Here is a 25,071-nt window from a genome sequence, read left to right on the forward strand (position 1 = left end):
CTGTAATAGGAGAGGTAATAAAGTACAAAGTTTTGCGGTACTCTGGGCTAGGAAAACAGAGCAAGCCAGGTGTGGGCCGTGAAGGATGAAGAGCTAGGATCTGGGTTCGAGTGGTAGTCCTCCGTTCTGCCCTCCACTAGATGTGTCACCTTGGGAAAGACACCACTGCCCAGAGCCACAGTTTTCATAATTATAAAGTGTGGGTTGTAAACAGTACCTACTGGGCAGGGTACTGTGGATGCAGAGGCCATGGCAGCGTTCAGCACAGTGCCTGGCCCCAGGTAAGGATGTAGGAAACTTACACATTCAGGAAGTTTAACACTTTTCAAAAAGAAACCCTGGGCAGGCGTGGTCCCTGGGTTCCCTGCTCCCAGGACCCTGGCCCTGAGGGAGCCTGCGGGCCAACAGGAGGGAGGCCCTGGGTCCTCGGGACCAGAGAGCCCATACTTTGAGCCCAGCCCCACTCCTCCAGGGCCCGAGACGCCCTCTGGCTGCAAGCAGGTGAGCCTGCGCTCCCTCCCTCTACGTAGCCCGGGTGAGAGTCACCTGCACTACCTAATGCTGGATGACGGGGAAGGCAGGAAAGAATCGTAATTCGTTATTAGACTTGTAGTAAATACCCTTCCATCTCAGAGCTTAGTCGCTAGGTCGTGTCCGACTCTGCGACCCATGGACTGTAGCCCGCCAGGCTCCTCTTGTCCATGGGATTTCCCAGGCAAGAATACTGGAGTGGGTTCCCACTTCTTTCTCCAGGGAATCTTCCCCACTCAAAGGATCGAATCGCCTCTCCTGCATTAGCAGGCCGGGTTCTTTACCGCTGAGGCACAGGAAAGCCCGTCCAGGAGTACTGACTCCCAGATAGACGAAGGTAGGCTAAAAAGCAGGGCTGCTTTCCTGCCCGTTAATCGTTGGGTCATTCGCTTGACCGGAAGACGCCGTGTCCCGCTGCAGAGCAGGCTCGGAGGGGCCCCCCGGGCCGGAAGGTGGGGGGCACCGCCGGGCCGGGGATGGGCCTCCGCGTCACACCAATCGAAAAGCCGATACGGTCGCACTGTGTCGTTTAACAGATGTAGCCGTGTATCTCGTGGCGCAAAGGAACCTGGACTCCCCAGCCGGGAGTCACAGACTTAAAAGACTGACAACCCTCCGGGATGTCGCACATTCTCGAAGCGCCGATCTCGGCTCGCCCAGTGCGCAGGCGCGCTGCACCCCGCCCCCTCCCGCGCCCCGGCAGGCCCCGCAGGCGCGGCGAGTCGAGCGTCGAGCGGGCCAGTGGGCAGCAAAGAGTGCCGAGCGGCCTCACCCACTACCAACGGTCGGCCTCGCCGCTCACCCCCGCCCCCAGGCAGGTCTGGGGCGCAGGGAGCGGCTCTGCGGGGACCTGAAGAAACAGCAGTACGTTTGCGGCGCCGGGACCCAGAGCCCAGTCGGGTCCCCCGGGCAGGTGAAACCCTCGGGAGAGAAGCGGAGTGCCGGGCAGAGGAGCGGGGCTCCCAGGGCGGACAGGGTCCCGGGCGAGAAGGGGGTGCCCCGGGCCGACGTAGCGGCAGGAGGGAAGCTTGTCGCCCTGAGGACAGAAGGGGGCCGCCGCAGGCCAGAGGCGGCGTTGCTGTGAGAACGCGGGGGAGGGGGGTCCTCACGGCACCTGCAGCCTCCAGAGAAAAGTGGGCCCGAGGGATGGGGGGAGCCTCGGGAAAGAGATGGGGTGCCCCATGTAGACGCGCCCTCAGGTGAGAAAGGGGGCGCGACGGGAGGGCGGCCCTTGGCGTAGACGGGAGGCTCTGAGTCGCGGGGATTGGGGGGCGGACGGAGGTCACCGGCTGTAAGCCGGCCACACTACCCAGGTGGACAGGGGCCCGGGGGTCCAACGCTGTCACTGACCGGAAGGGCTCCGCAGGTGGTGTTGGAATGAGGGACTCTTCAGTCCTGAGGTGACCACCTCACCGCGTGTGACTGCCGGTGAAAGAGGGTCCTGATGTCACAGCCTCCTCCTAGCCTGCAAGGGAGCCACCGGTGTTCTTGATGATAGCTTTTCCTCTGCTTTTCCAGGGCATCCTCCTCACCCCGCCTGCTTTTCTGCAAGATGTTGGGATTCTTGCAGCACCCTGTGGTGGTGACCGCTGAGGTGAACTTGAATATGGTAGCTCTGACCGCGGTGGGACTGCTGAGCCGACTGTGGCAGCTTGCCTATCCAAGGGCCGTGGTGTAAGTCAAGCAACTCGATTCTGGGGGCCTCCAGAAGGAACTGTAATTTTTTTCAGTGCATTGATGACTGGAAGTGGCTTTTTGAGCCCCATAAAATGGGAGAGCCAACTTCTGGGCTTTCTTGGTGATGGATGCCTTGGCAGTTAGAGGAGAGATCAGCTTGTCCCCATGACAGCCCCTGCAGAGTCCACCTGTTCAGTCTTGCCCCGTAGGTCAGTAGTAGGTGCAGTAACCATGATGGATGACCTTTGACAGTCCAGAGAGTGGAGGGCAGAAGACTGAGGAATTTGGAAGCAAGTCCTCACTGATGGTAGAGTACGTGTTGTCATACTGAGAAATGATTGTTGTTATTATTAAAGGGCTGTTAATGATCTGATTAATATATGTGTTTCTTTTCACTTAACTTTTTATTATGGAAAACATCAAACATATACAAAAGTACAGAGAATGATATATTAGTCACCCAGTTGCAATAGTTACCAGCTCATAGACAACTCCCTCCCTGCAGTGGGTTTTTTTGAAGCACATCATAGACACTATATTTCATTCATTGATCAATTTAGTATCTTTAAAAGATCAGGATTCTTGAAAATCACAGGATCACAGTAGCATCATTATGCCTAAGAAACTGACAACAATTCCTCTGTGTCAGCAAATGCCCCTGATTGTCTGAAAGAGGTTTGCTGCAGTTGGCACCTCTCCCTTTTACACCTGCGACTGTTTTGTTGGGTCACCAGCTCTGATTCTGACTCTCAGCTGCAGACACGCAGGTAGACAGCCAGATCAGCTTTGTGTCCAGGAGGGCTTTGGTAGACTGGCTCGTGGTACATCCTAACCTACACGCAGGGAGAGAAGTAGAATCTGTGTCAGAAAAGCCTCCTGAATGCCCAACTTCTGGGGGGCATTTCCCTCCTATCCTTGTGGATGTGTGGTGCTGCACATGTGTCTTAATATTCAGGGATGCCATGCAGCTGGGGCAAAAGATCCAACCTTGACTGGTCACTCTCCAAAGTCATTTGGAAACAAAGGTGTACATTGATCCTCATACCTTTTGTGTACAGTTAAGATCTCTAGCTGAACATAACTTGGGTTTGCTTTGCAGTTTTGATGAAGTGTATTACGGGCAGTACATCTCTTTTTACATGAAGCGGATCTTCTTTTTGGATGGCAGTGGACCACCGTTTGGTCACATGCTTTTGGCCTTGGGAGGTAGGATTCCTTAGTAAAAGAAGTGGCTCTTTAACACTTAAACATGGAAGTTCATGACAGCAGAAGCAGTGTCTTATTTTATTTATTTATTTATCTATCTGGAACTGCCCTGGGTCTTCATTGCTTTGCACTGACTTTCTCTTAATTGCACCGAGACGGGACTAGTCTTCATTGTGGCACACGGGCTTCTCATTGCAGAGGCTTCTCGTTGCAGAGCACGGGCTGTACGCTGCACAGGCTTCAGTCTTTGCTGCACACAGACACATGGGCTTAGTTGCTCCGTGGGTCTTATTTTTTCTTTATCATTGTTCCCCTGATGCCTGCTGCAGTTTGGTGCTTCAGAAGTATTTACTGAACAGGATAGTTATTGATTCATCTTTTGTTTTAGGTTATTTAGGAGGATTTGATGGTAACTTTCTGTGGAACAGAATTGGAGCAGGTAAAATATCATTGTCATCTCCCTTATTAATGTGCATGTATTAGAATTGAGAGGAAGTAACTATCCTAGAGATTAACAACTACGGTTTATTCATCTGAATCCAGGGTATGATAAATAGTTTGGGTACAAGAGAAAGAATGTCAAGAAGTCCAGTAAATTCCTTAGTGCTTCCTTGTAAGTATATTTTGCTTGGTCTTTGGTACAGATAACACACTGTACATGCCACTGTATGTGGCAGGTACCTTTTGTACATAAACGTGTGTTGCCACAGTGTTTTTGGAAACAGGTTGGGTAAATCTGTAAATAAGCGTTAACTCATTTCAGAGTCCTCAGCATCATCGCGAACTTACTGAGAACCGGCCCTCGACCACATGAACCCGTGGCCTGCACACTTGGTCCCTGATGAGACCCAGCCTTGCAGACTTGTGCTGTGGTCCATGGGCACGTGTGAGGAGGCTCCGTGTGAGGGGACGCAGCGGCGTAGGGAGGGGGGCTGTGTGCCCTGGGCGCTCAGCCCCGCTGTGCTCGCTCTTCCAGAATACAGCAGCAACGTGCCCGTGTGGTCCCTGCGCCTGCTGCCGGCCCTCTCGGGGGCCCTGTCGGTGCCCATGGCCTATGAGATCGTGTGGGAGCTCGGCTTCTCTCACTGTGCCGCCACGGGGGCCGCTCTGCTGATGCTGATCGGTGAGGCCCAGGTGTCTGCCTGCTCCGGGGGGGCCAGGTCGACCCCAGTGCTGACCTCTGTCTGCGTCTCTGTGGCCCAGGAGGGCTCAAGGTTTAGTGGATGTGCCCCCTCCCATGTCTGCTACTCGCAAGACAGAAGGAAGCACATCTAGGGTGTCCAGATCAGACTCTGGGAGTCACCCCACTCTCAGGCCGGGGGTTGTTCATAGGACTGTGTTCAGACTGTGATATTGTGGAGGGGCAGCCAACATGTAGCGGGGTTGCCCAAATGATGCTCCTATGTATGCGCCCCCCACCCCCTGACCATCACCCCTGGTAACCCAGTCTGTCCTTGAATGAGAACCTTCTCTGCCCCCCTACCCACCTTGACCAGTGGAGACGAGATTCAGGAATGAGTGGGTATACCTCAGAGGGGACTCTCTCAGCCCAGGTCTGTGAACAAATGAAGTTTAAGTCAGATGAAAATAAACCAAATTCATGTCTGTTGAGTGACAGCCCTAACTGGGGCCCGTGCCCACAGAGTATTAGAACGTCCAGGCACCCTGCAGAGTTGGTATTTCTCCTACAGGTGAGGAAAATGAAGGTTCAGGAAGGGCCAGTAATTTCCAGCCAGGTCGAGCGCCCACTGCCCACCTCCACACTCTGGGACGTTTGGCAAGGACCATTTTTTGTGGACATTCACCATTGTTCCCCGACACCTGATGCCCGTGTCCTTTTCCCAACAGAGAATGCCCTCATCACTCAGTCAAGGTTAATGCTTTTGGAATCAGTGCTGATATTTTTCAATCTGTTGGCCGTGCTATCTTACCTGAAGTTCTCCAACTCCCAGAAACACAGGTATGGAGAATGAGACAGAGGAGTCCAGGGGCTTGTCCACCTGAGCAGGTCTGACACCTTTCCACAGGGGACAGCTGCCCCAGGCACCTCCACTGGCTCTTGGCTCCTGACTTCATAAATAATTCTCATCTCTCTATAATGTAAACTAAATGGAAACATCTGACCCAAATGAGAAGTTGTATCAGGAGGACTGCTCTTTGGGGAGATGAGAAATCTTTCCCTTGTACCCGGAGCTTGGTGCAGACAGCTGAGATCTCTGCGGCCGTGCCTTCTCTGGCACGTTTCGGGGGAAACGTTCCGAGGCCTCAGCTCTGCTTCTGTGCTTTGCTCCAGGCCCTTCTCCCCGAGATGGTGGTTTTGGTTGGTGCTGACGGGCGTGGCCTGCTCCTGTGCAGTTGGGTGAGTCTGGTGCACTGGGTCTGGGGCGGCAGCCACACCCCCCATGTGTGTCTTGTCTTGACTTCCCCTTCACCCTGTGTCTTTAGCATCAAGTACGTGGGTGTGTTCACATACTTGCTGGTGCTTGGGGTTGCCGCTGTCCATGCCTGGCACCTGATAGGAGACCAGACGCTGTCAAACGTAGGTGCTGATGCCAAGGGGTGGAGCGGGGCTGGCCTGGGGGCAGGGCTGGTGGGGATCAAGGGTGTAGGTCTGGGGTCGGAGTTAGGCTGATCCTGGGGGCGCAGGAGGCAGGGCTGGGGTGGGGGTGGAACTGAGGGCAGGGCAGAGATGTGGGGTCTGGGGTGAGGTGGGGCTGGCCGTCGGGGGACGGGGAGCAAGATGAGAACCCTGACAGGCTGACTGGCCTGGGCCCACCGTCACCCGGGTCGGGTGACGTCCGCTCCGTCCTCTGGCAGGTCCGTGTGCTCTGCCACCTGCTCGCCCGAGCGGCGGCCCTGGTGGCGCTCCCGGTCCTTGTGTACCTGCTCTTCTTCTACGCCCACCTGCTGCTGCTCTACCGCTCCGGGCCCCACGACCAGGTCATGTCCAGTGCCTTCCAGGCCAGCTTGGAGGTAAAAGTGCTGTCCCAGAAAGGAGGCCACACTAGACTCGGGGTTTTCTTAACGTAAACCACCCCAGGTGAGCATCAGAGGGCAAACCAAATCGGGGAAGTGAGGCATGTCTTCACGCTCTCTACACTAATTCTGAACGTGCTAGTGGCGTGGGAAGGGACAAGGGGTCCGCTCTCCGCAGTGTGACCTGCGGGCAGGTGCCAGGCTGCACAGGACAGACATATTTCTGGTGTTAATGCAACTCACTTTGCAAAAATAAAAACAGGCTCCAAATGAGGTGTCAGGAATGTAGAGCCTGAAGTCGGCGGACCTGCTCTTAAGGGCCGGCTCTGCTGACAGCAAATTCTCTGAGTATTTGGGCAGATTTCTTAACTTACCCATGTCTTGAGTTAGTCAGATGTAATTGTTATCACGGGCTACAGGTAAGAAGTAAATGAGGACGAGTGCGGGGAGTTCCCTGGAGGTCCAGTGGTTAGGACTCTGCACTTCGACTGCCAAAGCCTGGGTTCAACCCTTGGTCGGGGAACTAAGATCCTGCATACCACATGGCATGGCCCCAAAATAAAATGAGGACAAGCACGGGAGGGTGAGGCGAGCGCCTCCCCAGTGGCCGCCTCCAGTCGCTGGTAACGTGTGACGCGCCAGGATTATGTCACATGTGACCATAGCTGATGGTGTGACTACGGCCTGGATGGGAGGGGCTGTCAGAGGGGCTGGCTCGGGTGTCACATGTGTGCTCTCTCTCTCCCTCACTGGCCACCCCTGTGCTCCCGTCTCAGGGTGGGCTGGCAAGGGTCACGCAAGGTCAGCCTCTGGAAGTGGCCTTCGGTTCCCAGGTCACCCTGAAGAACGTCTTTGGCCAACCCGTGCCCTGCTGGCTTCACTCTCACCAGAGCACCTACCCTATGATGTAAGTAAGGAAAGTCATGTTTTCAATCCAGAGGTTATAACATGTTTTTGGGTTTTTTTTTTTCCACATTTTTGCTGTTACCAGCTTTCATTCCATGTGAAGGAGCTTCTGAGATTGAAAGAAATGGAGCGGTGATTTCTCTGGTGGTCCAGTGGCTGAGACTCCACACTCCTAATGCAGGGGGCCTGGGTTCAATCCCTGGTCAGGGAACTGGACCCAACATGGCGCAACTTAGATGGAAGATCCCTCAAGCTACAGCTAAGACCCAGCACAGCCAAACAAATAATCAATAAATAAGATAAACCTTTTAAAAAAAAAAAAGAAATAGAGCTCTCAGAACCTGGTGTCATTGAGTCTCGTTATATACCATCGCTGGAGGGACCAGCCCCTCTGGGATGGAAACATATCTGACACCTCGCTGGGTGGCATCTGTAGGGACCTTGGGGGGAGGTCGTGGGCCCCTGACTCCCCACCCGCAGTTGCACCCTCTTCTTGCAGATATGAGAACGGCCGTGGCAGCTCCCACCAGCAGCAGGTGACCTGCTACCCCTTCAAGGACGTCAACAACTGGTGGATTGTCAAGGACCCCGGGAGGTGAGTACAGGTCGGGGGACAGCCTGGCCTCAGTCCCTGGCCTCCTCATAGCTTCGGGACCAGCTCTGTGCCAAGAAGCCCACGGTCAGGGACATAGCAGTGTTCTTAGCAAGTACAGTACAGTTCAATTCAGTCGCTCAGTCATGTCCGACTCTTTGCGACCCCATGGACTGCAGCACGCCAAGCCTTCCTGTCCATTACCAACTCCTGGAGTTTACTCAAATTCATGTCCATTGAGTCAGTGATGCCATCCAACCATCTCATCCTCTGTCGTCCCCTTCTCCTCCTGCCCTCAATCTTTCCTAGCATCAGGGTCTTTTCAAATGAGTCAGCTCTTCACATCAGGTGGCCAAAGTATTGGAGTTTCAGCTTCAACATCAGTCCTTCCAATGAATACCCAGGACTGATCTCCTTTAGGATGGACTGGTTGGATCTCCTTGCAGTCCAAGGGACTCTCAAGAGTCTTCTCCAGCACCACATTTGAAAGCATCAATTCTTTGGCCTTCAGCTTTCTTTATAGTCCAACTGTCACATCCATACATGACTATTGGAAAAACCATAGCCTTGACTAGACAGACCTTTGTTGGCAAAGTAATGGCTTTTTAATATGCTGTCTAGGTTGGTCATAATTTTTCTTTTCTTCCAAGGAGTAAGTGTCTTTTAATTTCATGTAGTCACCATCTGCAGTGATTTGGGAGCCCAAAAAAGAAAAATCTGCCACTGTTTCCACTGTTTCCCCATCTATTTGCCATAAAGTAATGGGACTGGATGCCATGATCTTAGTTTTCTGAATGTTGAACTTTAAGCCAGCTTTCTCACTCTCCTCTTTCACTTTCATCAAGAGGCTCTTTAGTTCTTCACTTTCTGCCATTAAGGTTGGTGTCATCTGCATATCTGAGGTTATTGATATTTCTCCCAGCAATCTTGATTCCAGCTTGTGCTTCATCCAGCCCAGCATTTCTCGTGATGTGCTCTGCATATAAGTTGAATAAGCAGGGTGACAATATACAGCCTTGACGTACTCCTTTTCCTATTTGGAACCAGTCTGTTGTTCATGTCCAGTTCTAACTGTTGCTTCCTGACCTGCATACAGATTTCTCAAGAGGCAGGTCAGGTGGTCTGGTATTCATCCCCATATCGTTCAGAATTTTCTACACTTTGTTGTGATCCACACAGTCAAAGGCTTTGGCATAGTCAATAACGCAGAAGTAGATGTTTTTCTGGAACTCTTGCTTTTTCAGTGATCCAGTGGATGTTGGCAATTTGATCTCTGATTCCTCTGCCTTTTCTAAAACCAGCTTGAACATCTGAAAGTTTATGGTCCACGTGTTGTTGAAGCCTGGTTTGGAGAATTTTGAGCGTTACTTTACTAGCATGTGAGATGAGTGCAATTGTGCAGTAGTTTGAGCATTCTTTGGCATTGCCTTTCTTAGGGATTGGAATGAAAACTGACCTTTTCCAGTCCTGTGGCCACTGCTGAGTTTTCCAGATTTGCTGGCATATTGAGTGCAGCACACTCACAGCATCATCTTTTATTATTTGAAATGGCTCAGCTGAAATTCCATCACTTCCACTAGCTTTGTTCGTAGTGATGTTTCCTAAGGCCCACTTGACTTCACATTCCAGGATGTCCGGCTCTAGGTGAATGATCACACCATTGTGATTATCTGGGTCATGAAGATCATTTTTCTGTTGTTCTTCTGTGTATTCTTGACACCTCTTCTTAATATCTTCTGCTTCTGTTAGGTCCATACCATTTCTGTCCTTTATTGAGCCCATCTTTGCATGAAACGTTCCCTTGGTATCTCTAATTTTCTTGAAGAGATCTCTAGCCTTTCCCATTCTATTGTTTTCCTCTATTTCTTTGCATTGATCACTGAGGAAGGCTTTCTTAGCTCTCCTTGCTATTCTTTGGAATTCTGAATTCAAATGGGTATATCTTTCCTTTTCTCCTTTGCTTTTCACTTCTCTTCTTTTCACAACTATTTGTAAGGCCTCCTCAGATAGCCATTTTGCATTGCTTTTTCTTGGGGATGGTCTTGATCAGTCTCCTGTATAATGTCATGAACCTCTGTCCATAGTTCATCAGGCACTCTGTCTATCAGATCTAGTCCCTTAAATATGTTTCTCACTTCCACTGTATAATCATAAGGGATTTGATTTAGGTCATACCTGAATGATCTAGTGGTTTTCCCCACTTTCTTCAATTTCAGTCTGAATTTGGCAATAAGGAGTTCATGATCTGAGCCATGCCGTGTAGGGCCACCCAAGATGGACGGGTCATGGTGGAGAATTCTGACAAAATGTGGTCCATTGGAGAAGGGAATGGCAAACCACTTCAGTATTCTTGCCTTGAGAACCCCATGAACAGTATGAAAAGACAAAAAGATAGGACACTGAAAGATGAACTCCCCAGGTCTGTAGGTGCCCAATATGCTACTGGAGATCAGTGGAGAAATAACTCCAAAAAGAATGAAGAGATGGAGCCAAAGCAAAAACAACACCCAGTTGTGGTTGTGACTGGTGATGGAAGCAAGGTCTGATGCTGTAAAGAGCAATATTGCTTAGGAACCTGGAATGTTAGGTCCATGAATCAAGGCAAATTCGAAGTGGTCAAACAGGAGATGGCAAGAGTGAATATCGACATTTTAGGAATCAGCGAACTAAAATGGACTGGAATGGGTGAATTTAACTCAGATGACCATTATATCTACTACTGTGGGCAAGAATCCCTTAGAAGAAATGGAGTAGCCATCACAGTCAACAAAAGAATCTGAAATGCAGTACTTGGAAGCAGTCTCAAAAATGACAGAATGATCTCTGTTCGTTTCCAAGGTAAACCATTCAATATCATGGTAATCCAAGTCTATGCCCCAACCAGTAATGCTGAAGAAACTGAAGTTGAACAGCTCTATGAACACCTACAAGACCTTCTAGAACTAACACCCAAAAAAGATGTCCTTTTCATTTTAGGGGACTGGAATGCAAAAGTGGGAAGTCAAGAAACACCTGGAGTAACAGGCAAATTTGGCCTTGGAGTACAGAATGAAGCAGGGTAAAGGCTAATAGAATTAGGCCAAGAGAACACACTCATAGCAAACACCCTCTTCCAACAACACAAGAGAAGACTCTTCACATGGACATCACCAGATGGCCAACACTGAAATCAGATTGATTATATTCTTTGCAGCCGAAGATGGAGAAGCTCTATACAGTCAGCAAAAACAAGACCGGGAGCTGACCATGGCTCAGATCATGAACTCCTTATTGCCAAATTCAAATTTAAATTGAAGTGCAGCACAGCTGCAGTCAATGTGATGATGGCAAAGGGGGCCACGCCAGGAAGCGTGGGGAGTGACCCGAAGTTTCAGAAAAGAGTTAAATAAAACATGTACGTTCACCTTGTACGAGGAACACGCTGACGGGGTGGCTGTGAGACTCCACAGAGCCTGAGTGAGGACCCCACGAGCCTGGTCGTGCTGTCTTCCAGGCATCAGCTGGTGGTGAACAACCCCCCAAGGCCCGTGCGGCACGGCGACGTCGTGCAGCTGGTGCACGGCATGACCACCCGCCTCCTCAACACGTGAGTCCCTGCCGCTGCTCAGAGCAGGCGTGCCTGCATCACCACCTCGGGCCCCGCTCTGCAGTAGGTGTCGAGGGTGGGGAGGGGAGACCTCATTGATGGCGCGTGGGCTGGGAAGGAGAGTCCCATCCAGAGTGATGTGTGCGGTGCCCTGGCAGACGGGGGCACATGCTGAAAGGAGAAGCAAATTCAAGAAGGCCATGAGTTGGGGGACAGAGCACCTGACCTTTGGGCCACCTCTGCCGTCCTTCCACCTGGCCTCTTGGGTCAACCACGTGGCCTCAGGGACCTGCCCTGCCCCCTTGGACACCTGGGCTCTCCACGCCACGTCCGCCTTGTCCTCTCCCCCTTCTGCCATCACGGGGCTCCAGTCCCTCCTGTCCTCACTACCAGTCCTGCTGGGAATCGCCCACCTTCTGCAGATGGCAGGCACCCTCTGCAAAACAGAGGCAGTTTTCTGTCTGGAAACTCACGCTTGACCAACTTCACGTCTCTGCCAAGAGCCTCCAGGGATATCCAGCATGACCGTCACGCTCAGAATAACTCCCTACTCTCCCCTGGCCGCTGGCGCCCCCAGGACCCAGACCGCGAACTCCCTGGTAGACTTCATGCCAGTCACCCTAGCCCCCTGCTGTCCCAAAATGACCCCGTGCAGCCTCTCTGGGGCCTTTGCTCACTCTGTCTGCCTGGAATGTTCTTCAGCTCAGACCCCACTGCCATCCCCACCATGGCCCACTCTTTCACTTTTTTAAAGAATAATTTTATTCATTTATATTTTTGGCTGCACTGGGTCTTCATTGTTGCCTGCAGGCTACTCTCTAGTTGTGGTGCTTGGGCTTCTCATTTCGGCGGCTTCTCTTGTTTCGGAGCACTGGCTCTAGAGCTCAGGCTTCCGCAGTGGTGCCGCATGGGCTCTGTAGTTGCAGTCCCCAGGCTCTAGAGCTTGGGCTCAGTTGCCCTGCAGCATGTGGGATCTTCCTGGAGCAGGGATAGAGCCCGTGTCTCTTGCATTGGCATGCAGATTCTTTACCACTGAGCTGCCAGGAAAGCCCCCATGTAGTCACTGAATTCAGGGGTCAGCTGAAATGTCCCTGCACCAAAAGCGTTTCTTGTGCACCGTGCCCTCCGGGGTCAGTGTTGTTTGTGGTGCTCACAGGGCCTGCAGTCATATTTGACTTTTCCAGGGTCGTGAGGGCCTCTTCCTTACCGCTCACTGTGGGTCCTCCCCGAGTGTGGTCCTGTGCAAAGTCCGACCAGGCATGGTTACCCTGAAAGTGAACAAGGGGAACTGATGTCCCTGGGTGCTTGTTTTGCAACAGTATTCTTGGTGCCTCAGCCATTTCCACGGCCTGGCGTCAGGGAGCCCCCAGTGGTCAGGCTGTGCTCCCGACTCGGTTTATCCTCTGCAAAGGGGATGGTGAGCCTGTGGTTTAGATGGACGTCCCCCTGCTTCCCCATCATGTGCATCCCTGGAGGCGTGGTCACCGCAGTGCCTCTGCCCTCCATGAGGGATTTAGCACCCTGGGAAATGGCAGCCGAGGTGCTTGAAGGTTGAGCTGGCTTTGTTTCCTGAAAAAAAGTGGTTTTTTTCTCTCCTTAAAGAACAGTGAGTGCCTTTCAGGAGAGCTTGGGGTGCCCCCAGCAGCGTTGTTTGGTTTTCCAGGCACGACGTTGCAGCCCCCCTGAGCCCCCATGCACAGGAGGTTTCCTGCTACATTGACTACAACATCTCCATGCCCCCCCAGAACCTCTGGCGGCTGGTGAGTCCCTGGCCACCTTGAGCACGGGCATCACGGCCCTTTCCGAACCGCACTCTGGAACAAGTGACCCCCTGTTCTACAGAAAGGGGGAGCCAGGGGGTTTTCTTGTGTCCAGGAAGGAGCTGCAGGGTGGTGGGGTCTCAAAGTGCTGTGGGGAGGAGGCCCCTCCCACAGCTCGGCTCAGACCAGCTGCCTGGGCACCCCGGGAGACTCTTTGATCAACCCTTCCCTGGGGACAGGCAGGGCCATGGAGGAGCGGGGGCGATTTCTGGCACTGTCCCCCTGGGCCCTGGGCCCTCCTGCGGGTGAACCGCCGGCTCTTCTGGGTGGCACACTGTGTCCTGGGCCACGCCGCAGGAGGGAAGTTCCATGGCTGGGCTGCTGGACCCTCTGAAGTCAGGGTCATGAGTGCAAAAACGCAGCAGCAGGGCCGCGATCGCACTGGGCTTACTCTTGGGAGAGGTGTGCTCCGCTTCAGCCTCCATGGCCGCTGCCTCGTACCACCAGCCCCTCAATGAGTTCTCAATGCTGTGATGCAAAGCCAGGGGCCGTGAAGCCCACCTCTGTGTGCACAGCGGGGCCCGGGTGCTGGGTGCTGCACACAGGTGCGCCATGCATCTGCCTCTGCCCCTCCCCCGAGGCTGCTCTGATGTGGTTGTCACCCCAGCTGCTTGTCCCCAGGGTTGTCCTGAAGGTCCTGCCTGCTCCCCTCTTTGGTGAGGCCCATCGCTGACCCCTTCTCTGTGCCTCAGCCCCTTTCACCCCCACCCGCCCTTTCAAGGACCTGAAGCTCCACGATGGGCCGAGAGGATGGCCAACCAGAGGGTGTGGCTTCCTTGTCCTGCTCCTGCTCAGCCCCTCGGGTGCTGGCTTGTCAGTAGCCATTGGACTTCCTGGGGTCGTGCCAGGTACCCGTAAGTTAAACCTGGCAGTGCCAAGCTCTTCCAGTGTCAGTTCTTTATTACCCATCACCAGGAGACCCCGCTCAGGGCACAGTCTTGCGGAGACAGTCTCTGGCCTTCCTCTGCACTGTCTTCATGTTTGGCCCGAGGTCTCAGGGAGCAGGCATCACAGAAGCTCAGGGAGGAGTATCATCCTTAAATCCCCACTGGAAAGGCTATCTGCATCTGGGGGAGGGTGGTGTCTCCACCCCCACCCCCAGCACCTCTCACAGACCTCTGGAATAAAGTTGATGGCACTGATGGTCTGGGACCAGCCATGTCAGCTTCCCTTGGGCGACTGTCCCCTCATATCAGACCAAGCCAGTCTCACCGTGGTAACTGGTCTTTATTTTCACATTTAAGGAAATTTGATGAAGAGTGAACTAATGGCCCAGACCTGCTTTTACAGGACATTGTGAACAGGGAGTCAGACACGGATGTCTGGAAGACCATCTTGTCAGAGGTCCGCTTTGTGCATGTGAACACCTCGGCCATCCTCAAGGTCAGTGACACTGCCTCCCTGGTCCTGCCCAGAGGGACAGACTGAAGGGGGTTGTGGGGGGTTGCGGGGTCTCTGTAACTGCTCAGAACTGAACCCTGGCATGAGCTCCCTGGAGGAGAGCCAATGCCCTTGTGGGTGACCTGGGGTGGGGTCCCCCCAGCTGGGCGGGCCCAGGCCCTCCATCACGATCCCCCCAACATCTTGCTTTGCCAGTTGAGTGGAGTGCCCCTCCCAGACTGGGGCTTTCGGCAGCTGGAAGTAGTCGGGGAGAAGCTGTCTTGGGGCTACCATGAGAGCACCGTGTGGAACGTGGAGGAGCACCGCTATGGCAGGAGTGAGCGCTCCTGGGGGCGGGGCAGCCTGTGGGCTCCAGGCCCACTGCAGACCTTCCCCCGCTCTCCCCCACGCCCTCCCAGGGCTGAAGTGGTGAGAGCTGTCTGCTGGGTGAGGGGGGCAGTGCCACCGGAAGGTGGGGCAAGGAGAGCTTTGGACTGGAAAGATGGCCAGGCGGGTGGGGGACCGTGGACCGTGTCTGGCGGGTTCTTTGGAAAACAGCGGCGGCTGCCCTGGGCGGCTCCCTGACCGGGTTCTGCTCGCGTCCTCCGGTCCCCGTGTGCCTGCCAGGCCAGGAGCAGAAGGAGAGGGAGCTGGAGCTGCACTCCCCAACCCAGGTGGACATCAGCAGGAACCTCAGCTTCATGGCCAGATTCTCCGAGCTGCAGGTGATGGGCCGGCAGAGGGACGGGTGACCTTGCTCCTCTCCGGGAAGGCCATGTGGTCTGCCCAGCATCAGCCTTCAAACTGGGACCTGACTCAGCAGGGAGGGCCGCTGCGTTCTGTCCTCTGTCCGTGTCATGCCTGGCACCGTCAGCCCCTGGCACCCCGGCCTTCCTGCCGTGTGGCTTTGCTGGCAGTAACTGTCAGGAGGCGAGGAAACACGCAGCAGTGTGGCACTGCTCCCAGGTCAGGTCGACACGGCGCAGCCCCAGGGAACTCGGCACCAGGCACTCAGCATCCCCAGTGTCAAGGCACCCTTACCACCCCATCCCATCCCTTAATCCACAAACTGGAGCCCGGCAGAGGCACCTCCTGGGCTGCTCCTGCGGGTGACCTGCGTGAACTTGAGGCCGGGTGCCCCATGAAAGGGGCAGCGGTTTACTGCGCCCCCGGGCAGAGCCCTGGCCATGGAGGGCGTCTGGCTGTCCGGTGACTCCCGGTGGCCTCTGCTGTCTGCAGTGGCGGATGCTGACGGTGAGAGGTGATGATTCGGAACACAAGTACAGCTCCACGCCGCTGGACTGGGTCATGCTGGACACCAGCATCGCTTACTGGCTGCACCCCAGGACCAGTGTAAGCACAGCGTCTGCGGGCAGTCGGCCTGCGCCCAAGAGGCCTGTGATGTTGAGAGCAGCCACTGCACCCACTCAAGCCCCGGCCTTCCCGTGCCGTCCCGGTGAAAGCCGGGGGTCAGGTCCCCAGGCGTCCGCAGGGGGGGACCCGGCTTTGCTGCTGCCATGGTAGCACGTGGTTCCCCGTGCCCGGCCGACGTGGTTTCTAAACCCATCCCACTTGAGTTCCCACCTGGCACCTGGTGTCCAGGCCGGTCAGTGTTCTGCTTCCCTGTCCAGCGTGTCTTCACCTGGAGGGGCAAACACAGCATGTGGTTGTCACCCAGTAATAACTTAAGGTAGGGGGGTGCACTCGCCTTTCCCCCGCCCTGGACGTGGGGGGCTGTGGCTTGCTGAGAAGCGGGCACTGAGGACCTTCTGGTCTCAGTGCCTTGCTGCTCTGCATCAGTGTCCCTGTCCCCCTCTTCGTGAGCCGCTCTGCTGTCCAGAAACAACCCCGTCTACTCCCGGCTCTGATTCCACTTACAGAGCTGAGCACCTTTGCACGTCCGTCCTGGCCGTGAGGGCCGAGGGTGGGGTGGCGCCTGCGCCTGCCCTGGGCCACACCAACCAGCCTCTCCCTCCCACAGGCGCAGATCCACCTGCTCGGGAATGTCGTGATCTGGGCCTCGGCCAGCCTCGCCACCCTGGTGTATGCCCTGCTCTTCGTCTGGTACCTGCTCAGACGCAGAAGGAGAGTCTGCGACCTCCCCGAGGGTCTGTGCCACAGCCCACGCGCCTCTTGCGCCCCGTCCCTCTGGTTCGGGCCAGAGCTCCATGTGCTTCGGGGCCGCATCAGCAAGTGCAGCCTTGGGGCCACCTCTGTGTTTCTGCCCCGAGGGCACTTCTGTCTCTTCCCCAGAGACAGGATGCTATGTTCCAGTCCCCATGTCACCCTCAAGGCTTCTCCAGGGCCATGCAGGTGTCAGGCCTGAATTGCTCCCTAACCCCAGCACCCCTGGAAGTGGCTGATGGGACAGAGCTGCCAGGAGGCACTGAGGGGTGGGGGGGTGCTGGTTTGCAAGAACAGAAACCCCCTAAAAACCGTCCTGATACGGGAAAGGAGCCAACGCCCGGGGTGGGCCACGAAGGCCACCAGGGGCAGGGAGGTGTCCTCTCTGGGCTCAGCTGAGCTGGTCGTTCTCTCTACTAGTCCTGGCTCCTGGGCAGGTGCACGGTACAGGCCCGCCCCTGCCCCCTGAGGAGTGAGACCAGGAGACCCTCAGGGAGTCAGGAGTGAGCTGGGCCTGGCCCAGGGCTGGCGTCTCAGGACAGGCTCGGCAGGGGCAGCAGGAAGTCCAGGAGGTTCTTGGGACAGAGTCTGCTCTTCCTCCAGAGGCGGTGGAGGGGCTGGGATGGGAGACAGAAAGCAGGGGTCGCGAGTTCATGGGCTCGCTTGTGGACGACCAGGCGAGCCTGCCTGGCAGCAGGGACCCTCCCGGCTCAAGATGGCCTTCCCCTGCAGACCGCTGGCTGCGCTGGGTGCTGGCTGGGGCTCTGTGCGCCGGCGGCTGGGCCGTGAACTACCTGCCCTTCTTCCTGATGGAGAAGACGCTCTTCCTCTACCACTACCTGCCAGCGCTCACCTTCCAGATCCTGCTGCTGCCCGTGGTCCTGGAGCACGTCGGCGACCACCTGTGCAGGTAGGTGCCAGGCCTTGGCAGCCACTTGCCCCAGGCCGGGGTCGGGGGGCCGGGGCAGTCATGGATGGCGATTCCAGCGTGGTGTGGATGGGGTTCCGAGCTAAGGCTGGTGGGAGGTGAAGCTGGGGGATACGCGCAGGGAAGGACCTTCGGCCTGGAGGACACCAGAACAGAGAAAGGAAAGGGAGGCGCGGGGCGGCCAGTGGCCGGGTCACGTGGGGCCCAGTAGATACACCAGGGGGCCTGTAAACCAGAGGGGGCCTGGAGCAGCTCAGGAGGAGCTCTGTGCTCCTGCTGCTGAGGTGGGGCAGGAGCTGGGGTTCAGGAAGCAGAGCGAGTGAGGAGTGGCGCTGAGTGGGTCTGGCAGGACTTGACGAGGGCTGACACTCTGGCCAGGGCGCCGAGGGGATCTCGCGTGGGAAGGGCCAGCCCCCCCACGCCGTGCTCTGCTCCGGGCCGGCAGGTCCCAGCTCCAGAGGAGCCTCTTCATAGCCCTGGTCGTGGCCTGGTTCACCTCCGCCTGTCACGTGTCCAACATGCTGCGCCCGCTGACCTACGGGGACAGGTCGCTGTCACCCAGCGAGCTCAAGGCCCTTCGCTGGAAAGACAGCTGGGACATCCTGATCCGGAAATACTAGCGGGATGCCGACTCACGACGAGCCGCAGGGCTGGGTGCAGAAAAGGAAGGTCTTGGACGGGCGTTTCCTGCGGGCATGCGGAGCCGCTGTGAGCTTGGTGGAGACATGGGCTTGGCTGGGATTCTGCTCTGGTCTTGTTGAAGAAATGGCCCTCCGACAGGCACCTCGTTTTCAGCAAAGTCTGTTTTCCCTGATCATAAAGAGCACCTCCTTACTGCCGTGAGGAGCTGTGAGTCCCACCCATGGAGCTGCTGGGTGGGACTCGCCACAGCCGAGAAAAGGCAGGGAGGGGCTGGTTCTATTCTAGCGACCCAGGCAAGGCCTGGTCTTGCTCAGAGGCCGGTGGTGGGCTCAACCCGGGCCCCTGCTCCTGCTGACCTAGTGAGGCCCCAGGAACTCCCCCCTCACAGTTCAGTGGCCTGTGAACACTGGAACGCCAGCCCAAGGGGGCTGGGGGAGGCTGGCCATGACTCCTCCTGGTGATCCCCAACCCCCACCCAGAGAGCCTGCCTAGAGGTGAGCAGTAGCCTGTCATCCACACATTTCCTGGTCCTGATTCTGCCCTTTTTTATATAATTAAAAAGGGACAAACTGGCATTCACATTTGGTGTTATTTATTGGTTCTCTCTCCAAAAAGAACAGTAAACTTGACAAAACCGTCACAGTCATCAGAAACCAGCCCTCAAGCTCAGCCAGGCTCACCCGACATCCCAGTGTAACTAGTTAGCACTCGACAGCTGGCGGCAATGGGGAGGGACCACTTTTACAGAGCAGCTGCCACATGGAAGGGGGACAAGCCAGGACAAGAGCACCAGCGTCTGGGAGGCAAGGTCACTGGGCAAGCACAAGGGACTGGCCACTTTACCAACAGCGTCTGCTCACACCTCCCGGTCCACACACGCCTTGGCCATGGGCGACACTAGGAAGGGCCTGTCCACACGGCAGCCCGGGCTCTGGGGCGCCGAGCCAGACGCTGTGCTCGCAGGAAAGCAGGCGGGCAGGGCTGGGCTGAGCCAGGGGACCCCGGCTATGTGTGTGGTGCTGGTTAAGGAAAAGCTTGCTCCCCAGGGCTCCCTCCTGGCTCTGCCTTCGGAGCACAGGCCAGAAGGAAGGACGCCTCTCCGTGGCTCCTTGCGTGCCAGATCAGTGTGTACCAGGATCATGACCCGCCAGTGGCTCATGAAGTTGGGTTACTAGGTCACAGCGAGCATGGTATTAGGAAACCAGAGTAAACAGAAAACATGTGGTTGTGTAACAAGTAAAACGGAAGAGGGTTATCTCTTTAAACTTGTGTTCCAGTTACACGTGCGTGAACCAGGTCACGCTAGTCTCTCTCGCCAGGGGTTCACCGTCAAAATCACGGTGACCAGGCTGTTTCTTCATCGTTCCCCCAAACATGGGCCTTGCGTACCACACATTCTGTGGCCATTCTCAGCAGCGAAGAGCCCTTCCAGCCCCCGTGACACAGGAAGCGGGGGAGGAGGTCAGGGCCGCTGGCAGAGAACCTGTCACACGGTGTGGACGACTCGTCCAGGTCTCTCGAGGTAACCGGGACCCCGACAGCGCCCTGTCTGTGGCCGTGTGTCCTCTCTGGGCCCGCCAGGCGCCAAGCAGCCTGCTCCTCAGTGGGGCCTGCTGCTGGACTCCAGGTGCGAGCGCTTGCCCGCGGCCAGCACCGCGGGGTGCTCCCCCGGCTCCGGGAACGTCCTCTTGTGGCTGCGCCCGTTGGCCCCTGTGCGATGCCACTTGCAGATGTCGCCGTTGAGGATGTCCTGGATGTGCTGCACGATGAGGTTGATGGCCACTGCGGGGACACACGGGCGGGGTCAGCTGCCACCTGCGAGGCGCATGCTTCCCTCCACGAGGCATCCGCCTGCCACCCAGCCTCAGCAGACAGACTGGAGCCCGCTGAGGCTGGGCACGGTAAAACCAAGCTGGCCTGGTGGCGCGGGTTTCTGTCAACTGACCCTAGGTGTGATACTTCTGCCAACAAGGGGCTCCCTGTCAAGCAGTCCTCCATGTTTTTTTTTCCTCCTTTACTGAAACTTAACTGACATTGTACGTTGTGTCACTTTAAGGTGTAAAATGTGTTGCGTGTTCTAAGTGTGTTGTAAACCTGTGCCACACATGTAAGTGGACAGGCCTCACCCTCCGGGGGCGTCTCAGTAACCTAGATGGGCTGGGCCGTGCCTGCCGCATGGCCAGGGGGGTGGGGGCGGCACAGGCCTGCTCCTTACCCATGTTGTCAACCCCTCGAGGGATGATCACGTCTGCGTACTTCTTTGTCTGCAAGGCAAGAAAAGGAGGGTGTTGTGAGATGCTTTCAGCGTGCCGGGGTCTAGATGCGGGGCGCACGCGTGGGCCGCCATGAAGGGTGAGGAGGCGGGGGCAGAGGCTCAGGTGAGAGACCGAGAGCGCAGAAGGGAGGGAAGCCAAGCTGAAGCAGCGGGAAGGGACGGCGCGCGTCTGCCGGCCTCTCCCAGACGCTGGTCTCTGTGAGCACCGCAGTCGGGGCCAGTTCTCTGCGCTGACCGCCTGGCGCTCCGGGCTGGCTGAAGTGGGGCGCCCTCCCAGTGCACACAGGGTGCAGAACCCTGCAAGAGCAGGGCTGCGCCCCAGGCAGGGACGTTGCGGGACCTGCTCCCCTTCCTGCCTCGCCCCTCCTCTGCTCCCACGCCGAGTAGCCCACTCCTGTTGGGCGCCTATGGTGCCTTTGAGGAGGGACCCCAAGTGCTGCTGGGGCGGTAGGGGGCACCTCCGAATGAGCAGAGGGAGGCCCGCAGACTAGTGAGTGCTGCCGGGGTGTGGACCTGGGCCAAGGAGGCCTGTTCCAAGAGATGAGCCACAGGGGCCGGGAGGAACGGGGACAGACTGGGTCCCCGGGCAGCCGTGTCTGCAGGCAGGAGACCCAGGGCCAAACTCCCACGGGGCTGGGCCACTCTGCTGGCTGTGGGGGCAGGCACAGGGTGACCAGGAAAGGGCTGAGAAAGGTCCTAGCGGCGGGGACATGGGCAACTCAGGCACCTCACCGTGGCTCCCCGTGAAGGGGAGGGGCGGGGAGGGACTGCCCGAGCACACTTCTGCCTCCATCCAGGGGCACCTGGTCACACGTGGCATCCAGAGCTTCAAGGTAAATGACCTACTTTTCAAAATTGTCTTTCTGGGGATAAGAGGCTGCACAACAGTCAATTTCCTAATCATTTTCTAGAAACTCCAAGACCACGAATGTAAAATAAAATGTTTTCATGAACTAGCAAGAACTGAACTCCTTTGTCCCATTTATCTAAAGCAGGAATCCTGCTTCTAATTCCTCTGTGCCTCAATTTTCCCTTTAGGAATCAAAATGTTGTGAAATTTCCCTTTAAATCTCTCCACAATCTTATCCAGTGAAAAGGTGAGATGGAGGAAAAGACAGATGGCCGCACACAGTGAATTCCGCCTCTGCACGCCAGCCGGGCCTTCCTCCACCCCAGAGAAACACACGGTGTGGAGGAAGTTTTTAAGCACCTAGTGTGCACCAGACAGCACTCTGGCAGCCGACAGACAGAGACCCCCACCCCCGTTCAGAAGGGCTGGGGGGAAGGAAAGGACAGTGTGGGCCTTGGGCAAGCAGTGCCCTGGACAGATGCAGACAAGAGCCTGGGAGGAGGTGATGCCGGTGCATGGGGTGAAGCCTGGCACGGGGAGGACCCATCCCCAGCTGAGAACCTCGCCCCGGGACCGTGAGCACGAGTGGCTAACTTCTCCACGTATACAGCAGACTGCGTCCGTCCACGACTCGGCTCTCACAGAACAGGCACCGGGGGGCCTTCTGACAAGGGGGGAAGGAGGTCCCCGGGCAAGCGGAAGGCGGTACCGGCAGGCAGAACTCCTCGAAGGCCGGCTTGACGAAGGTGGTGTACTGCGTCAGGATCTGCTCCAGGTCCCGGCCCCGCTGCACGTCCCGGAGAACTGCAGCGACAGGAGAGAGCAGGGGCCTGTAGACGCTGGGGGGACCTGGGGCCGGGCCGGCCAGGGGCAGAGGGGCCCACGTCCGCCTTACCTCTCCGAGACAGCCTGACGTCGGAGTCGGTGTCCACGAAGAGGCGCAAGTGGAACATGTCCCGGATCTCCTGACTGTAGAAGACGAGGATGCCCTCGAACAGGACCACATCTGCGGGGTAGACCACCGTGGTCTCCGCGAGCCTGTGGGGCGGGCCAGGGGAGGGGCCTGCCTTCAGTGTCAGACCTTGGGCATGGATGAGGAGGGCTGTCCCGGGAACCAGTGGGGCGCAGCCCCAGGGCGGGGAGGGGTGTCCTCACCAGCCCCCTGCACACAGCCCTCTCTTCCCCAGAACCACCCACTTACCTTGAGTGGGTCACAAAATCATAGGTGGGGACCTCCACTGTTTTGCCCTCCACGATGTTTTTCAGAGTCCTGTGCATCAAATCGTTATCAAAAGCATCTGCAGGGGTGGAACAGAAGGCAGGACAAGTCCTTGTGCTGAGAACTCGCTCTGCCCCTGGGGTCTGCTGGGTGCGGGTGCTGCCAACGACCGACCCTAAGGAACATCTGGCCTGGAGGAGCCCCCACGGCTTCCATCTGCAGGGCCCTCTGCAAACCACAGGCTGGACCTATCCTCGCTGCCTCGGGGCAATGCCACCACCTGGGCCGCTGTCCCACCCACAAGTCTGAACACACGGATCTCCTGATCAGCCAGTTCTGAGAGGTAGGTGAACTAGGCATCTTGCTTCTAGTTCTGGGAAATAAAGACTAACGCTCCTTGGACCTTCTCCCCGTGTGTCCCCTGGAAAGGGATGAAGACCGGAGCCGGCCACTGGGCAGAATCATCTGCTAGCAGCAGGGAGGGGCAGCATGGCTATCCCCCTCACCCACCCCCTCTCCACCTGTTCCCCTGGTCCCTGACCAGACCAGGAAAGGGAGCTTCAAGGCCTCTGGTTCTTGTTCACCCACTGCTGGCCTCTCGAGGACTCTGCTCCAATGGACACGGTCTGCATAGCAGGCCCCTGATAGCAAGAAGGTGTTTAGGTTTCTCCACGACCACAACTGTGGCAGAGCAGTGGGCCTGAAGGCCCTTCTGAGGTGCAGATTCCCTGACCGGCTCCAACCGATGGAGCCTGGAGCTCCTGCAGGGCCCAGAGGGCACAGAAGAGACCCCCCGGCTTAACCCCCAATCCGCTCCACAGAGGTTTAGCCAGGGACCAGCCAGGCCTCTTTCCCATCCATGGCCAACTCTGGACCCAGTCTCCGGTCAGCCCTCCTCCCCCACTCCCTCCCCACCTTCACGGCCTCTACCTGGGTGGTCGAAGTTGTACTGTCCCTTCAAGGCCTTGGCCTTCTGCTCCGCGGTCAGGACCTTATAGAACCTGTCTTGGCTCAAGATGACCAGTTTGCGCTGCCGGTGATCCACTTCCTTCTGTCCCAGCAGCTCCATGATCTTCTCACACACGGTGGACTGGGAAACACAAACAGGAGCCCCGCCTGGAGACGCCCACCCAGGCGCATCAGCTCCCGAGGGGCCGCCAGGTCAGCGGCTGCGCCTGGCGGGGAGGGCGCTGGGCTGCATCAGAGGGCGCAACGCGGACCCGGACCACGAGCGGTCAGGCCAGCCGGGAGCTTGCGGGGGAGCCTCGGGGTCCAGCGACGTGCTCCCCGCCTGGCCCGCCGCGGCCGCAGCTCCTCCGCCCCCGGCCCTGTCCACGCCCGGGAGGTGGGCGGGGGGACACCTCGCGGCAGCTAGAGGCGGGGGCCTCCCTCTGGACTGAGGCCCGACAGGCCGCGCGGAGTTCCGGGGGCGCCCAGGGTGACTCGCAGGCCCCGCCGCGCCGCCCAGCCCCTCACCTTGCCGCTCGCGGTTCCGCCGCTCACGCCGATCAAGAAGGGCCGCTGGTGAGGGCGGTCCGCCTCGGGCCCGGCGCCCTCGCAGTCGCCGCCTCCAGCCGAAGCCATCTCCGGCGTCGCTCGACCGCATCTGGCTCCCGGCTCCCGCCGCCGCCGCCGCCGCAGCCGCGCAAAGGTCGCAGACGCCCCCCTCCAGGGGCTCCACTTCCGGGAGGCACGCGGCGCGGCAGGGGGCGGTGCGGTGCGCGCGCGTGGCACGGCGGGAGTTGTAGTCCTGGTTGGTGGCTGAGAGCCCCGCGCATGCGTGGGCTGCCCGGGCCCTCCCTCCGGGCCTGGAAGGCCGCCGAGGCACGTGGACCCGCTGCCGCGACGCCGGGTTGTTTTTTTATTATTTGCTGCAAAAGCCAATCCGTTTCGCAACTGGCTGCAGAAGTCTCCAGATGTCGGGCGGCCTCCGAGAAGGTTCCTTCTGCCCGCACCTCCGCACCTGCCTGCCTGGGGTGGCGGTGGGGGTGCGCCGGAATGATCCCCCAGGACTGCAAGGTCGGGGTGGGGTGCTTGGGCATAGAGGCGGGTCAGACTACGGAGCCCCATGACCCGGGTCGGAAACTAGAGCCGGTTCTGCAGCCTCGTGTGCGGTCACCCAAGAGCGCGCCGTCACCTCCGCACCGGCCCGGGTGCTCAGCCCTTGCCTCCACCACGTGGGTCCAGTCCTCTTGCCTGCCCCTGTTGGCCCTCCACGTTATTCCTCCCTCCCCGAATTTCTTAACACAACCCTGAGCCTTCGGTGGTCCCCCACTGCCTCTGGCCAGCAAGTTCCTGGCCTCCTCAACCTGCCCCTTACATGGTGGGCAGAAGTCGTGTGACGACTTTCTGCCTGAGC

The 25,071-nt window shown here is 57.3% G+C and overlaps 2 protein-coding genes across 5 annotated transcripts; one reads left to right on the forward strand and one right to left on the reverse strand.

Annotated features, from left to right (window-relative positions):
* The first annotated feature begins 1,230 nt into the window (after nt 1-1,230).
* Nucleotides 1,231-18,947, forward strand: POMT1 (protein O-mannosyltransferase 1). Of its 4 annotated transcripts, none has more exons than XM_020875571.2 (20): nt 1,231-1,395; nt 2,050-2,205; nt 3,308-3,414; nt 3,803-3,853; nt 4,391-4,537; nt 5,263-5,374; nt 5,708-5,773; nt 5,860-5,953; nt 6,232-6,387; nt 7,167-7,297; nt 7,796-7,891; nt 11,382-11,474; nt 13,138-13,234; nt 14,585-14,677; nt 14,891-15,011; nt 15,302-15,399; nt 15,914-16,027; nt 16,656-16,782; nt 17,531-17,708; nt 18,172-18,947. In XM_020875571.2, the coding sequence occupies exons 2-20, from the start codon at nt 2,084-2,086 to the stop codon at nt 18,344-18,346; spliced, it is 2,178 nt and encodes a 725-aa protein (XP_020731230.2). In that variant the 5' UTR covers nt 1,231-1,395; nt 2,050-2,083; the 3' UTR covers nt 18,347-18,947. The 4 variants fall into 4 exon arrangements, with proteins under 4 accessions (XP_020731230.2, XP_020731229.2, XP_070310901.1 ...); XM_020875570.2 differs by having other exon boundaries at nt 1,302-1,444; XM_070454800.1 differs by lacking the exon at nt 15,914-16,027 and having other exon boundaries at nt 1,302-1,444.
* On the reverse strand, nt 18,944-24,400 carry UCK1 (uridine-cytidine kinase 1). Its single transcript, XM_020875575.2, has 7 exons — nt 24,189-24,400; nt 23,643-23,802; nt 22,695-22,791; nt 22,389-22,531; nt 22,203-22,297; nt 20,584-20,632; nt 18,944-20,150 (listed from the first exon to the last, which is right to left on the reverse strand). Exons 1-7 carry the CDS (start codon nt 24,294-24,296, stop codon nt 19,969-19,971), a joined length of 834 nt encoding a protein of 277 aa, XP_020731234.1. The 5' UTR covers nt 24,297-24,400; the 3' UTR covers nt 18,944-19,968.
* Between the last annotated feature and the right edge of the window lie 671 nt (nt 24,401-25,071).

Source organism: Odocoileus virginianus, chromosome 2 (assembly GCF_023699985.2).
Source record: "Odocoileus virginianus isolate 20LAN1187 ecotype Illinois chromosome 2, Ovbor_1.2, whole genome shotgun sequence".
In the NCBI taxonomy this organism is placed as follows: Eukaryota; Metazoa; Chordata; class Mammalia; order Artiodactyla; family Cervidae; genus Odocoileus; species Odocoileus virginianus.

Coding starts and splice junctions, on each gene's coding strand:
- POMT1 (XM_020875571.2), top strand. CDS start 2,084: ATGTTGGGATTCTTGCAGCACCCTGTGGTGGTGACCGCTGAGGTGAAC. Junction 7,298..7,795: donor CAGAGCACCTACCCTATGAT/GTAAGTAAGGAA, acceptor CTCTTCTTGCAG/ATATGAGAACGGCCGTGGCA. Junction 7,892..11,381: donor ATTGTCAAGGACCCCGGGAG/GTGAGTACAGGT, acceptor GCTGTCTTCCAG/GCATCAGCTGGTGGTGAACA.
- UCK1 (XM_020875575.2), bottom strand. CDS start 24,296: ATGGCTTCGGCTGGAGGCGGCGACTGCGAGGGCGCCGGGCCCGAGGCG. Junction 23,803..24,188: donor GCGGAACCGCGAGCGGCAAG/GTGAGGGGCTGG, acceptor TGTGTTTCCCAG/TCCACCGTGTGTGAGAAGAT. Junction 22,792..23,642: donor GTACAACTTCGACCACCCAG/GTAGAGGCCGTG, acceptor CCACCCCTGCAG/ATGCTTTTGATAACGATTTG.